At 40.7% G+C, this 15,563-nt stretch overlaps 1 protein-coding gene across 3 annotated transcripts in view; it reads right to left on the bottom strand.

The window, feature by feature from the left end:
• Positions 1 to 15,563, bottom strand: part of LOC140738238 (citron Rho-interacting kinase-like) — a 244,104-nt gene extending 228,541 nt beyond the window's left edge. For all 3 annotated transcript variants that reach the window (XM_073065370.1, XM_073065371.1, XM_073065378.1), the window contains exons 1-2: positions 15,459 to 15,563; positions 923 to 1,032 (exon numbers count right to left, since the gene is read on the bottom strand). In XM_073065370.1, the coding sequence (XP_072921471.1) occupies positions 923 to 1,018 (96 nt within the window). In that variant the 5' untranslated portion in view covers positions 1,019 to 1,032; positions 15,459 to 15,563. The remainder of the gene's footprint in view (positions 1 to 922; positions 1,033 to 15,458) is intronic.

The following is a 15,563-nucleotide window of genomic DNA, read 5'->3' as shown; positions in this document are numbered from 1 at the left end:
CATATAGGCCAGAATAGATAAGAATATTCTATTTTCTGCCCTGAAGTACATGACCTTCTCCACTGTCACGATGAGGCCACATTTAGGTCGGAGGAAAAACACTTTGCATTCCGTTTGGGCAGCCTCTAACCTGATGGCATGAACATCGATTTCTCAAACTTCCAGTATTGCCCTCACCCCCCTTCACCATTTTCCCTCTCTCGCTTAGCTCCTTACCTGCCCCACACATCCATCTGGTGCTCCTCCCCCCTTTTCTTTCTTCCATAGTATTCTGTCCTCTCCTATTTGATTTACCCCTTCTCCTGCCCTGTTTCTGTTTCACTAATCAACTTCCCAGCTCTTTACTTCACCCCTCCCCTTTCTGGTTTCACCTAACACTTTGTGTTTCTTCTTCCCCTGCCTCCACCTTTTAACTCTACACCTCATCGTGTTTTTCTCTAGTCCAGCTGAAGAGTCTTGGCACAAAATGTTGACTGTACTCTTTTCCATAGATGCTGCCTGGCCTGCTGAGTTCCTCCAGCATTTTGTGTGTGTTGCTTGGAGTTCTAGCATCTGCAGTTTTTCTCTTGTTTGTGATTAGTGCACCAGTTGGATTTTTACAATAATCCAATATCTTTGTAGTCATTACTACTAACTACTAGTTTTTTAATTATTAACTGAATTTAAATTTCAGAGCTAGGATTATAATTGAAATCCAGTCCCCTGGATTACTAGTCCAATGTACAACCATTGAGGCACAAATAAAATTCAATACGCTCATGCCCAAGGAAACTCCAACAAGCTGAATATTTGCAGTGTCATCTTCATTTTCCACAAGTGCTGATACTTTCACATTTACTTATCTTTTTTTCATATCTGATTCCAGTATATTTAAGTCATTTGGTAGCTCCAATTTTCAAGCATTAAACCACAACTCACTAACCTGAAAAAACAGGTTCAGTCTGGAACAACGATTGGTAATTGGCTCACCAGCCCCATTGTCCGTAAGACCACGGCCACCATATTTAAACTTCAACATCACTCTAGATTTCACTAAAGAAAAAGCAAAAAGATTATTTTTAACAGTGAGTGTAATTGATTTTCCCTCTGATCTTTTTATGCCTGTCTGTTACCAAGAGGAATGTTCCATTTCTCTGTAAACTTAAAATCAAGCATCTTGGAGTCCATTGTGCTGTGCGTTAAAGATAGAGTAAAAATTAAAACCATACTGCTCCACAAATGACTGTCAAAAGATTTCATTAACATCTTGGCGGAGAATAAATATTGCACTTTCATCCTTCGTCATAACATTTTTAAAAAACACCTTTTCCCAAAGTTAACCAGTCTTATTACTCCTTATCATAGGATAGGAACATTATTGGCAAGGTTAGCACATCACATCCATTTCCAATTCTCCTTGAGAGGGCAGCTATCACCCAACTTACTGAATCACTGCAGTCAATGGAATCATAGAAAAGTACAGCACAGAGACAGGCCCTCCAGTCCAGCTGAACCATTTAAACTGCCTTGTGCCATTGACCTACATACCCCATCCATCCATGTACCTATCTAAACTTCTCTTAAACTATTGAAATCTAGCTTGCATGCACCACTTGTGCTAGCAGCTCATTCCATGCTCTCATGACCTTTCTAAGAGAAACAGTTTTCCCTAACATGTTCCCCTAAACTTTTCAACTTTCACCCTTAAACCATGACCTCTAGTTATAGTCCCACCCAACCTAAGTGAAAAAAATCTGCTTGTATTTACCCTGTCTATACCCTTCATAATATTGTATAGCTCTATCAAATCTTCACTTAATCCTCTACGTTCCAAGGAAGAAAGTACTAAACTATTCAATTTTTCCCTATAACTCAGGTCCTCCAATCTCAGCAACATCCTTGTAAATTTTCTCTGTACTCTTTCAAAGGTAATCAAACCTTCAAAAAGGGCAAATTAGGCCTTACCAACATCTTATACAACTTCAACATAACATCCCATCTCCTGTACCCAATACATTGATTTATGAAGGCCAATGTGCCAAAGGCTTTCTTTATAACCCTTATCCACCTCTGACACCACTTTCAATGAATTATGGACCTGTATTCCCAGATTCCTTAGTTCTACAGCACTGCTCAGTGCCCTATTACTCATTCTGTAAGACCCACCCTGGTTGGTCCTACCGAAGTGCTTGCCTGCATTAAATTCCATCTACCATTTTTCAGCCTACTTTTCCAGCTGGTCCAGATGCTGCTGCAAGATCTGATGATCTTCCTCGCTGTCCACTACACCCTCAATCTTGGTGGCACCCACAAATTTGATGATCCAGTTAACCACATTGTCACCTATCAATGATCTGGATGATAAACACCAACTGACACAATACTGATCCCTGTGGCACTCGACCAGTTACAGGCTTCCAGTCAGAGAGGCAAGCATTTACTACCACTCTTTGGCTTCTACCACTCTTTGATTTCCTCATCTTGAATATCAAGCAAATGAAACTTTTTGACAAAGATCCCATGCAGGATGTTGCCAGATTCCTTGCTGATGTCCATGTAGACATCACTATCTTGCCTTCATCAACTTCCTTGATAACTTCCTCAAAAAACTCTGTAAGATTGGTTCAGAGTCACACTTGCAGATCGAACAGAAATGTTCTGCAAATTGGTCACTCAGTCTGCATCTGGTCTTCACAATGTATAAGAGAACACATTATGGCCAGTGAATAAAGTATACTAAACTAAAAGAAATATAAACAGATGGTTGCTTCAAGTAGAATAAGTGACTGAAGTCATGGACAATAAGAAGGAATGAGGTAAAAGGACAAGTTTTATATCCCTTGTGATTGAACAGAAACTGTAATTGATATTAGTGGGGTTGGAAGAGTGAATCATTCCATCCTAAAGGAAATGGTCCATTTGGAATTCTGAAAGGGAACAGGAGCTACATCTGATAATTGAATCATGTTGGTGATACCATAAATTACTGAGGAAAATCTCGAAAGTAAAGGCTTGTAAAATAAACTTTAAGATGACAAAATTCTATCCCAGCCCTGGGAGTGCAGACAAGATAATGAAAGCAGAAATGCAAGCAAATATTCATGATTGAGGACACAATAATTGTACGCAAGTAGTTCTAGAAAGTAGTTTAAATAGATTGGATGCAATTGAAATTGGAAGAATGGAGTGGACTTCTTACTGGAAGCTGGGTGGAGAAGAGCAGTCACAGTAGCTACTGATTACTAGGCTAACCCATCAAATGGCAACAGAGAAGTTAAGGATGGAAGAGTAACGGTAACAAGGGATGGACAAAGTGAAGGCAAGTGCAGCAATGACCCAAATATTGAGAGCAGAAAGTTACAGCAATATAAACAATTTACAGATAGGAATAGATCAGAGAATGCTTTCTCTAATAACTCAGTCATAACTTCAACCATTAAATTTCCCAGAAGAACATCTCTAAGTGGAGAAAGTGAATGGAGTCAAAAATATGGGAACAAGTTCAGCAAATGTGATGCTGGAGGGTGACAAATTGGGCTTCTATACATGGAGCAAGTGAAGGGCTCTCAACCCATCCTGTTTAGGGGAACAGAAGTATAGAGCAATTCAGGCTGGGATAGTGAGGAAAGGCATCAAAATTATCACACATATAGATAGTAAGGGACTGACCAAGAAACAATAAAAGATGGAAAAAAGTGATTACTTTGGGTCAAGTAAAGGCTAAGGTGATAGGGACAAGGTAGAAGTAGGCCACTTATGGTCAACAGCTATGAACTTGTAAGGAAAGATGACTGGGCAAAATAAGACCAGTGACTGAAAAATAATGGCCCAAGAACAAACACCAACCCATGTTGTTGTTTGGTAAATAAACCACAAATTTGCAGAGGCCTCCCTTTGGACCATAATTCTCATCTGAAACATCAGGTCATTGCTTTTCCAGGTAATTATCTCATTTCCTAGCCTCCTCAATCACATGTAACCCATATTTTATGTAACAATGCAACACTTCAAATGCCTGCCACTTTTTTTTCCTACATCTAGTTATCCCATTTTTCTATGGCCATCCAATCCCTCTACACCTCTATTCCTCACAAAGACACATCCTTCACTTCTTCCTTGAACCCATTCTCCTCCACCTGGTTTCACTTATTCTCACATTGAACCAGAGCCTGTAAGCTACATTTACTTTTTCCAGCTGGAAGGTGTTGCTATGGGAACAAAAATGAGTCTCAGCTATACACATCTATCTGTGGGATGTGTGAAGCATTCTCTATTTCAGGCCTGCTCTATTCCCCTCCCTCACCTGTTTTTCCTTGCACATTACTGCTATATCAATTCTGCTTTATACTTTCATCCTACTAGAAAATTTTGGCACAGCTTCCACAAAATTTCACTGCTTTCACTTTCATGTTCCATATCCAACTATTCCTTTCCTCAACTTCACTCTCTCCACTTTGGGGAATAAACTATTGACCAGTATCCACTATAATTGCACTGATTTTCAGTTAGTTTGACTGCTCTTCCTCCCAACTTCCATATTACAAGAACGCCATTCCATTCTCCAAATTTTTTTCCCTTCGCATCTGTTCTGACAATGTCACCTTCTATGTAGCTGCATGCAGTGGATTTCTTTGCTTTTCAAACACGAATTGCCTTCCACCATTGATCACATGGCCCTCACAGTGACTCTTCCATGTCCTGTACTTATGCTCTCATTCCACTGCACTCCTATGATTAAACTGTGATTGTCCTTGTCCTCATCTTCCATCTCAACAGCATTCACATTTAACAAATGATCCTGTGAAACCTCATACATCTCCAACCTGATCTGACAGACACATCTTTCCCTCAGCTTGTCTTTCAGCACTCAATAGGGAATATCCTCTCCAAGCATCCTAAATCATTCTACAATCTCCATCAGCACCCACTTCCCATCCCACAGCATTTTCTTGTGCAACTGCAGACTATGCAGCCACTATAGTATTATCATTTTCATTCCCACTGTCCAGGGATGCACAGACTTTTTCCATATGATTCAATGATTGGTTTTTAATTGCTTCATTCTAGTATGCTGCAATCACTGCTCAAAATTTGGTCCCTTCTACTCAAAGACCAAACTCTGATAAGTCAACAGCTCCACATAACAACTCTAACTGAATGCCAAAAGTGACCCTCAAATGTTCAGTTGACAGTGACCTTAAATCTATGTCAGCTATTTTGAGCTCTTTATACAATTTGGTGGTATAACTCCAAAATGATTGTTTAAAATTCCTCTGGTAATCATAGTTAATCTTCCCAATTATGATCTTCTTTCACATTTCACCATCAACTCTTACAACGTAATTTCACCTGTCTTCCATTCTATCACCGACCTTTTATTCTCTTCACCCTTCCCCATCTTAAAATGTTAGTTAGTTGGAGATACAGCACAGTAATAGGCTCTTCTGGCACAATGAACCTGAACTGCCAAATTGCACCCATTTAACCAATTAACCTACTAACCCGCACGTCTTTGGACTGTGGGAGGAAACCTGAGCACCAGCAGGAAGCCTGCACAGTCACAGGAAGAACATACAAACTCCTTACAGACAACAGCGAGAATGGAACCTAGGTCACTGGCACTGTAACAGAATTACGCTAACCACTACACTCGATCTCTAACTGTTCAAAGTTCTGACACAAGATTGTCACACACCACACCTAGACTATGTTTGTGCTGCTTCGTGTAGAATACTTGTGCTCACACTTACCTTTTGCAGCAATATCTCTGACAGTGCAGATGATCACAGATAGGTATAAACAAGTTTACTACTCAATGCATGCAAATTATTTTACTTAATATTTAAGAGGTATTTGGATAAGTATATGAAGGAGGGTAGTCCACTGAGTACAGGCAACTGGGACTATCAAGGAGGTTGCTGTGGTCAGCATGGAATAATTGGGCCAAAGGACCTAATACGATGCTAAATGACTGTGAATCAGGATCAAGTCTGCAGGCAGATCAGCCAAATTACATCTAGTATTGTTTGTATTCTGTATCAGGGACCACAGGCACAATCAGGTCTGTTACTTTCTCTTCTCACTTCACAGGTGCTGTCTAATCTGCTGTGCATTTTCAAAACTTCCATTATTTTATTTGAACAATCTAATTTAATTCATTCTCCAATATACATCCTCTGAGATGTGAGTAACAATGGAAAGATCCTTCTTAGATGTCCTGAAAAAAACAGACCAACTGAATTTTAAGTAAAAGTTCCTTACACGATATCAAAGAAACCCCTGGAATATTTTATGCCCACAGAGAAGACTGACTGATTAATTGTATTCAAAATATAGTACTTTTGGAAATGATGTTATTTCTCAGTAGTGCAATGAAGCGTTAGCCTGGACAATTTACTCAAGCTCCCAACATGGAACATCAAACTCACTTTGTAACTCAGATGCGAGACTGATATCAATGAACCAAAGCTTAACACCAAGGGGTAGTACGCCAATTCTCAAACCTGTTAGATTTTTACATAATCAACAGCTTTTGAGATCCCATTTTAGTGCTAGCCAGTATTTCACAATTGTTACTGTATAAAACAAAACATCATTAAAAGCACTAATCCTCATTCTTCATTTCTCCTGAGATAGCCCTTCAGGGGTGAGGATGATATACTTCCAGTCATGTTTTTTCTTTAGTTCTGAGGTGACTGATGGGCCAGTGCTGGAATCTGCAGGCACAGCTATAAACAAGCAGGTGATACTTTGCATGCCCAGTACACAGGTAATTTGGGAGCTGGTTTATCTCTCCAATATTTATGCTAGACTGCTAGACGTATATGCTCCTGCAACATAGATTTCAGGTTCTTTGTGCACATCTAATTGCTCCTTAGTTTCCAATAGTCACAGGCCAGATAATCCTAGGAGTTGATTAGGATTTTATACCTCTTCCAGAGGCTTAGTCAGCATCCTTGAATCATTTCCCCTGTCCATTTGACAATCTCTTCCTGTAAGACAATTCAGAATAGGGAGTCTGGTGTTGGGACTGAAAATGATGTGGCCTTACCAACAGAGGTAATTGAGTTATCACTGCTGAGGATGGTGGCTTGGGAAAGCATGTTGATGTTCATTTGCTTATGCTATTACTCCAGTCTGCATAGAGAGGGCAGATGTGCTCAGAGAATGAGGTAATGTAAAAATCAGGAGAGGAAGTCAAGTTGCAGGAGGATATGCAAAAATATTCAGGAAATTCTTACTACAGCATGATACACATCTTTGTTAATAAAAACTTCCTAATAGGTTCATAAATCTATGAAGAAAGCACAGAAGGAAGCCGCTCAGTTTATCACACCTTTGCCTGTCCTTTGAAAGGGCTCCCCAGGTGATCCCATTGCCTATTCTTTCCCAAATGATTTGCAATTTTTTCAGCTTCCTGAGGAAGTGTAGAATCGTACCTGTTTCCACCATCTTTACATGGAGTGCTGTCCAGTTTTTCCATAAATCAAACCTTAAACCAGAACTAATTGATCATGGACGATAGAAAAGTTTATCCTTATTTAATCTACTAAAACTTGTCATAATTTTGAATATCTCCATTAAATCTAGTTTACTTTATAAATTCCAAGGAAGTTCTGTACACTTCCCTGATGACATCTACACCCTGTCTTAGGCTGTGACAAACCAAATTTGCTTATCCACATCCGGACAAAATACTCTAGATCAAGTAAAACTTGGAACTTGTAAAGATTTCACAAAATTTCCTTGCTTGATAATGCATTAGAAAGTTGCCTCCAACTCAACTTCTAAATTTAATGGCCTTGCTTTGGCTAAAGGCTATGCACTGTATACCTACTTGGTAAGGCAATTAACATTATATTAATGTGGCTTTTCAAGTTCAACACTGGTCTTCTCATTGCTTGAGATCAAAGGTACAACACGATGGTAATTGAGGAGGGCAATACTCAGTAGGGAAGAGTAAGTTAGCTGCAAAACCACATCTTTTTGACCACTTGTGGTTCAAGGTAGAACTGTTTACTTGGTCAGTGCTTTGATATGCAGATACGCCAGATTGCAAAATGAGCTGCATATCAATACCAGGAGCACAAGGCAAAAAAACTACCACAGGCAATATCTTATTCAGCTTCCACGCCAAAACAGAAAAGATCCTCAAATATCACCATTTATAAAAGGCTACACAATGTGTATAGGCAGAGCATAAGCTTACTGGACCTGTAAAAACACAAGTTTTGAGGAAGCACAGATGATGGCACTTTTGCAACTTGCTGGAACTAGAATCATTAGTAAGTACACTAGTAACTATGTTTTAACAGTGGCAATAAAGTTCACAACTCATAGTCAGGTTCCAATAAATTCAAAAGATACGATCTTGGGTTTATAGCTATCTGGCATCACTCAGGCATAAATACAGATAGGCACTCCAGACCTTCACAAGTATTCATTAACCACACAGACTTCTGCTTCATTAATTTGCAGCCATTAAAAAGATTTTTATGCAAGTACACACAAGATTCTAGGGCAAACTGCTGTGATTTTTTTGTCTCTGGCAGTCTATGCTCACCGATAATTCCATGCTTCAACCCATTCTGGTTCCCCTCTCTTCTCTTCACCTGCCCATCATTCCACAATCCTCTCCTATTAGATTCCTTCTTTTTCAGCCCATTACATCTTCTACCTATCCCTTCCCAGCCTCTTACTTGATCCTACCTCCCCACCCACACACCTTTCCCCTCACCTACCAGCTTATACTCATGTCTCTCCCACTCCCCCACCTTATTCTGGCTTCTAGTCCCAATAAGAGATTCCAGTGGAAACATTGACTATTTATTTCCCTCCTGACTTGCAGTTCCTCCAGAATTTTGTGTCTCAAGATTTCCAGGATCTGCAGAATTTCATGTTTAACATTCTATGCGTTTTATTAATGTTTTTATAAGTTTCTACAATGCAACAAAAAAACAGTTTTAAAAAAAGGTTTAAACAGTGCAAAACAAGCGTATCAAATGTACAGTTCGTAACAGTTAAGGAAAAGCACCCATAGTAGAATCGTATAAAGTTAGTTACCACCCCACCCTCCCACTACCCAACTCCAAGCCAACCTTACGATATATAAAAAAGTTAATCAGAACTTTTATCACCACAGAGCTGTATTTATAAAAAGAAGGTATATTGCCTACTACCTGAGCTATAATATGTTTATACATCAAAAACAAACCGTAAATCTTAACCGAAAGAAGCTGGAAGTAAGGGATTTAAATGCAAAAGAGAAAAGGAGGGATGAACCCTTAATCTAAACGGGAATTATGAAAATATTCAAGAAAAGGTTCCCACACCTTTTGGAACTTTATGTCCGAATTAAGAAGTGAATAATGAATCTTTTCAAGGTCTAAGCAGGACATAATGTCTCTAAGCCATTGAGCATGAGTGGGTGGGGCAGCAACTCTCCACCTAAGAAGGTCTGCATGTCTGGCCAAAAGGAGGCAAAAGACAATGTACGACATTTAGTTGGACTCAGACGTGTGTCAACTTCTCCCAAGGTGCAGAAAAGAGCAATCAGAGGGTTAGATTCCAAGTAGCAATTAAGTATATGGAATAAGGTTAAAAAGACATCTCTCCAGAATTTCTCCAAGCTAGGACAAGCCCAATACATATGAATAAGGGAAGCCTCACCCCCTTTATACTTGTCACAACAAGGACTAATATCAGGATAGAACCACAATACTGAATCCTGTCATCAGACACACTCTGAGAATACGGGCTCTGTTCAGAAAATATAATGGTCTTCACAGTTTCTCTCTCTAGTCCTATTCTACATAATCATCTTTTTCAGCCTTCTATGCAGGATTTAACATTTCTAGATTGGCACAGAAAGGGCATTAGGTGCTTTGAAGATCTTTTCATAGACAATTGCTTTGCAACTTTTGAACAATTGTCTGTAAAGTTCAACCTACCCAACACTCATTTCTTTAGATATGTCCAAATTAGACATTTTATCAACCCTTTAAACCAAACTTTCCTGAGGTACCCGATAAAAACGTTGTGGACTTGTTTCTTCATATGAACCCAAGCAGCAAGAAAAAAGCATGGCCTCAGTGATGAGGATGTTTGATAATGGATGCTGCTTTTCTACAGCAATGTTTCATGTAGATGTGCTCAATGGTTGGGAGAACGAATCTGATAAGAGAGTGAACCATTGGGATAAAAGGGAAGGAGGAGGGGCACTAGAGGAAGATGATAGGCAGGTGAGGAGAAGAGAAGGGTTAAGAGGGGAGCCAGAATGGGAAAAGGAAAAAGAGAGAAGGCAGGAGGGGAGGGGAAATTACTGAAGTTGCTAAAATCAATGTTCATGCCATCAGGTTGGAACTTCTCCCATCTCCAATGAGATCCCACCACCAAGCACACATTTCCCCCCTTCCACTTTCTGCTTTCCACGTGACTCCCTTGCCAATTCATCCCTCCCCACTGATCTCCCTCCTGGCATTTATCCTTGCAAGTGGAACAAGTTTTACTCCTCCTCCCTCAGTACCATTCAGGGCCACAAACAGTCCTTCCAGGTGAGGCGGGTGACACTTCACCTGTGAGTCTGTTGGAGTCATATACTGTATCCGGTGCTCCCAGTGTGGACCCGACATAGATTGGGAGACCGCTTCGCCGAGCACCGTCTGCCAGAAAAAATAGGATCTTCCAGTGACTACCCATTTTAATTCCACTTCCTATTTCCGTTCCGACATGTCCATCTAAGCCTCCTCTACTGTCGTGATAAGGCCACACTCAGGTTAGAGGAGCAACAATTTATATTTTGTCTGGGTAGCCTACAACCTGGTGGCACGAACATTGATTTCTCGAACTTCCAGTAATGCCTCCCCTTCTCTATTTAACTCTGACACCTCCTCCCTTTTTCTCCAGTCCTGCTGAAGGTCTTGGCCTGAAATATCAACTGTACTCTTCTCCATAGATACTGCCTGCCCTTCTGAGCTCCTCCAGCATTTTGTGTGTGTTGCTTGGATTTCCAGCATCTGCAGATTTTCTCTTGTTTGTGATGAGGCCATAGGGAAAACCCAACTTTTACATATGCTTCCTTTTGCTTTTTGACTAAACTTACAATATTCTTTGTCATCCAAGGTTCCTGAACTGAATCAACATCATCTTTCACCCTCACAGAAACATGAAGCTCCTGAACTCTAATCAATTGGCCTTTAAGAGTCCAACATGTCAGATGCAGATTCACCCCTAAAACAGCCATCCCTATCTGCTTTCTCCTGTTCCTGTCTAACACTGTTTTAATTTGCCTTTCTTCATTTTAGCACTCTCTCAAAGACCAGGTTTTCATTATCCATAACTATTTTTAAATTTATTGAATTATGGTCATTTTCCAAATGCTCCACAGTAAAACTTGGTCAGGCTAATTCTCCAGTACAAAGCCATGTACAGCCCAATCCCTAGCTGAACTATCTACAAATTGTTTCAAAAAACCCTCCTGAATGCACCTAACAAATTCTGTCTGATTCAAGACCCTGACACTAAGGGAGTTTCAGTCAATATTGAAGACATTGAACTCACTGACTGTGATCGCAGTCATTTTTGCACCTTTAACACCTGTTAAGGTGTTTCCCTAGCTCTCATTGGCTATTGGGAAGACAACAGTACAAGCCCATCATAGTGAACACATTTTTCTTATTCCAGAATTCTTTCATGTGGCCTTACTGGATGTGCCCTTCAACATGTCCTCTGTTGATGTAACATGAATATTCTCCTTCATCAGTAAATTTAACTCCTCAACCTCTTTTACATCCATCTACAGAACTCCTGCCTTCTTCTTAATCATCTTTCTATAATGGCTACAATATTGTAATCCGGACTTTTAGTTCATCTTCTTTACCCAGTATATTCCTTGCATTAAAATACACTTTAGACCATATTCCTGCTACCTTCATGATTACGCCCATGGCTGCTTTTGCTTTTAGACTTAATCTCTGCCACCTGCAGACCTACTATTCCAGTTCCAACTTCACCACCGCAGTCATTTAAATCCCCTTATGTTGCACTAGCAATCTTCCCTGCAAGGATAAAGGTGCCCTTCTAGTATACATGCAACCTACCTTTCTTGTACAGATTCCACCTGCCCTGGAATAGATCCCAATGACCCAATTAACTGAAGCTCTCCCTCCTACATCAGTTAGTCAAGCATTCAACTTCTTGTTTCTAGCCCCACTAGCACATAGGTCAGGGAGTAATCCTAAAATATAACCCTGGAGATCCTGCTTTTCAACTTGAACCTCGAGTACAACACAAGCTTTAAAAACAGAACCAAGTGAATCTCAATTTATAGGCTCAAGTTTGTTAAAACAAGCCAAAATATATAAGAACCAGAACCCAGTTTTAGGTATACACGTGACCAACAATCCAGATCTGTATTCCAACTACACCCATGCTCATAGCCCAGACTAACAAATGTTCCAGATGTTAGAGCATCAGGATTTTGCAACGATAGGATACTGAATTTGCAGATTCAATGAAGTATAGAAATATAGGGGTTTCATGATTGAAACAAAAGATTCTGAGGAGGATAGATGTTAGGATGATGTTTCCCCTAGATCAAAGAGGACATAATTTGAGAATAAGAGATCACTCATTTCAAACAGATATGAGAAGGATTTTTTCCTTTCAGGAGTTGCAGATCATTAGAATTTTCTACCCCAGACAATGGTGGAAGTAGAGTCATCGTATGTACTCAAGGTGGAGGGTTCAAGGGGTATAAAAATAAAGCAGGAAAGTAGTGTTGAGCATTGGATTAAATATGGTCTTAATGAATGTAGTAACAACCTCCAAGGATCCACTGGCCTACTCCTCCATCTCTTATGTTCCTCCTCTAACATCCCCTCACCATCTACATCCAAGTGAAAAGTTTGGAGTGCTCTAGGACATCAATTATCGAGATTCCAGTACTGCTCTTTTCACCATCTGCTCCTGGTCATGCAGTTTGCAATTCACTAGGTAGCTTCCTATACCATTCTCTTGACAGGCATGGACTGAGACCAAATGGATGTACTTGCAGGGTTCGTTGGTTAAACAGAATAAATTATGCTGAAATATGTGGATGCTGGTGACGCCAATCTTTATTAGATTACCCTAAAACTACTTTTGATATTGAATCCATAAGTGAGACACCATGACCTCCTTGATAGTGCCCAGCCACACCTTCATTAGTGGGATCCTTCCCCCTCTCATAAAAGGGAAAGTAACTTCCTGCAGACCATTGTTATACCAATATCACATCCTCAGTGGCATCATTGAAACAGCCTTAGACTGTCTCAATTCATTTGTACCAGTATTTAGTCTCTCCATGGCAACTGCAACTGTTTCAAGAGGCATATCTAAAACACATCTTTAATGAGGCATCATCATGTGCATTCAAGACAAGTGATTCAGAAGCCCAGAAGTAATGTAACAATGCAGTGGCTGGATTAAAAATGCCCCTGCATGGCAACAGGCAACACGCATCTCCAGGTTTCAGAACATGAAAACTAAAATCCAGCCCTATGATCCCTTCAAGTCATAGAACAGAAACAAGCCCTTTGGCCCATCTAGTCTATGCCAAACTATTATTCTGCCTAGCCCCTTGACCTCCACTCAGACCAAGCCCTCTATACCCTGTCCATCCATGTACAGTACCTATCCAAATTTCTCTTAAATGTTTAAATAAAACCTGCATCCCCTACTTCTGCTGGCAGATCATTCCACATTCTCACCACCCTCTGAATGAAGAAGTTTGCCCTCATATTTCCTTAAATATTTCACCATTCACTCTTAACCCATGATCTCTAGATCTAGTCGCACCCAACTTTAGTTGGAAAAGCCCACTTGTGTTTACACCATCTATATCCCCATAATTTTGTATAACTCTATCAACACTCACTCTCCTACACTCAGGGGAATAAAGTCATAACATATTTAACCGGTCCCTATAACTGAGGTCCTCAAGATCCTGGCAATATCTCTGTACTCTTTCAATCTTTCCTGTAGGTGGGTGACCAGAACTGCACACAATACTCCAAATTAGGCCTCATCAACGTTTTATACAAATTCAACATAACATCCCAACTCCTGTACACTTTGGTGAAAGTTCTCCTTACAACCCCATTGACCTGTGACACCACTTTTCAAGGAATCATGATCTGCATTTCCAGATTCATCTGTTCTGCCAGATTACCCACCCACTATGCAACTACTCCCTGGCTTGTCCTCCCAGTGCAACAGCTCACATGTCTCTGTATTAAGCTCTACCTGCCATTTCAACCATTCTTCCAATAGTTTGGATCCTGCTGCAGTCTTTGATCGCCTTCCTTGCTGACCATGAAACCCCCGATCTTGATGTCACCCCCAATCATGCCGATCCAATTTACCACATTATCATCCAGATCATTGATATAGATGACAAACAACAATCACTGATCCCCAAGGCACACCACTAGTCACAGACCTCCAGTCAAAGAGGCAACCAGCGACTACCACTCTCTGGCTTCTCTGGTAAAGCCAATATCTAATCCAATTTATGACCTTATCCTAAATGCCTTTATAAATCCACACATCTTACTTAAAATAGAACATAGAAAACCTACAGTACAATACAGGCCCTTCGGCCCACAAAGTTGTGCCGAGCATGTCCCTACCTTAGAAATTACTAGGCTTACCTATAGCCCTCTATTTTACTAAGCTCCATGTACCTATCCAAAAGTCTCTTAAAAGACCCTATCATATCCGCCTCCACCACCGTTGCCGGCAGCCCATTCCACGCACTCACCACTCTCTGCGTAACAAAATTTACCCCTGACATCTCCTCTGTACCTACCCCCCCCCCCCCCCAGCACCTTAAACCTGTGTCCTCTTGTGGCAACCATTTCAGCCCTGGGAAAAAGCCTCGGTCTATCCACATAATCAATGCCTCTTATCATTTTATACAAAATATCCTTCTCAACCTTTAAACATTTGTGCAATTCCATCTTTCAGACTCTTCTTTCGCTACTTTAAATTGTGCTACCTGTCATCTTTCCTGTGATAGCTCACTCCCCGACATCAAAATCCATTGTCCGTATTTAATAACATTAACAACATCCTTTTGAAGTCTGTCATTATCCTCCGCGCCTTTCGCTACATTGCCTAATAGCATCATTTATCAAGTACGACATTATCTATCAACTGAACTTCGAGCTTCCTTCTGTTAAATTTGCCTTAACTTTCTCAATTTCCCATTCATGCGATGCTGTCACTTTAAGGCACCAGCGTCTTGCTGAACGGTGTACAACCTGTAGAAGAAAATAAACCGAATGAGGAGGTGTATTTGGAGGTAATTGTTCAGATCCCCGTTCCAGCTTCCACTGCCAGCCTGAGTACGAAAAGCTGCAAGGCAGGCCAGGGACATTGTTCCTGCAGCGGGGGACAGAGAGCACCCTTTCTCCCAAGGTACCCTCCCTGCTTATTACCTGATGACCCTTAGGCCACTCTCACCGGCTCCAGGTGATCACGACTTGCCACCCCACCGTCTGACAGCTCAGCCCACGACCGCTTCGATCCCCCTTCCCGCCCGC

Source organism: Hemitrygon akajei, chromosome 14, assembly GCF_048418815.1.
Source record: "Hemitrygon akajei chromosome 14, sHemAka1.3, whole genome shotgun sequence".
Classification (NCBI taxonomy): Eukaryota; Metazoa; Chordata; class Chondrichthyes; order Myliobatiformes; family Dasyatidae; genus Hemitrygon; species Hemitrygon akajei.
This window is presented reverse-complemented; position numbering and strand designations above follow the sequence as displayed.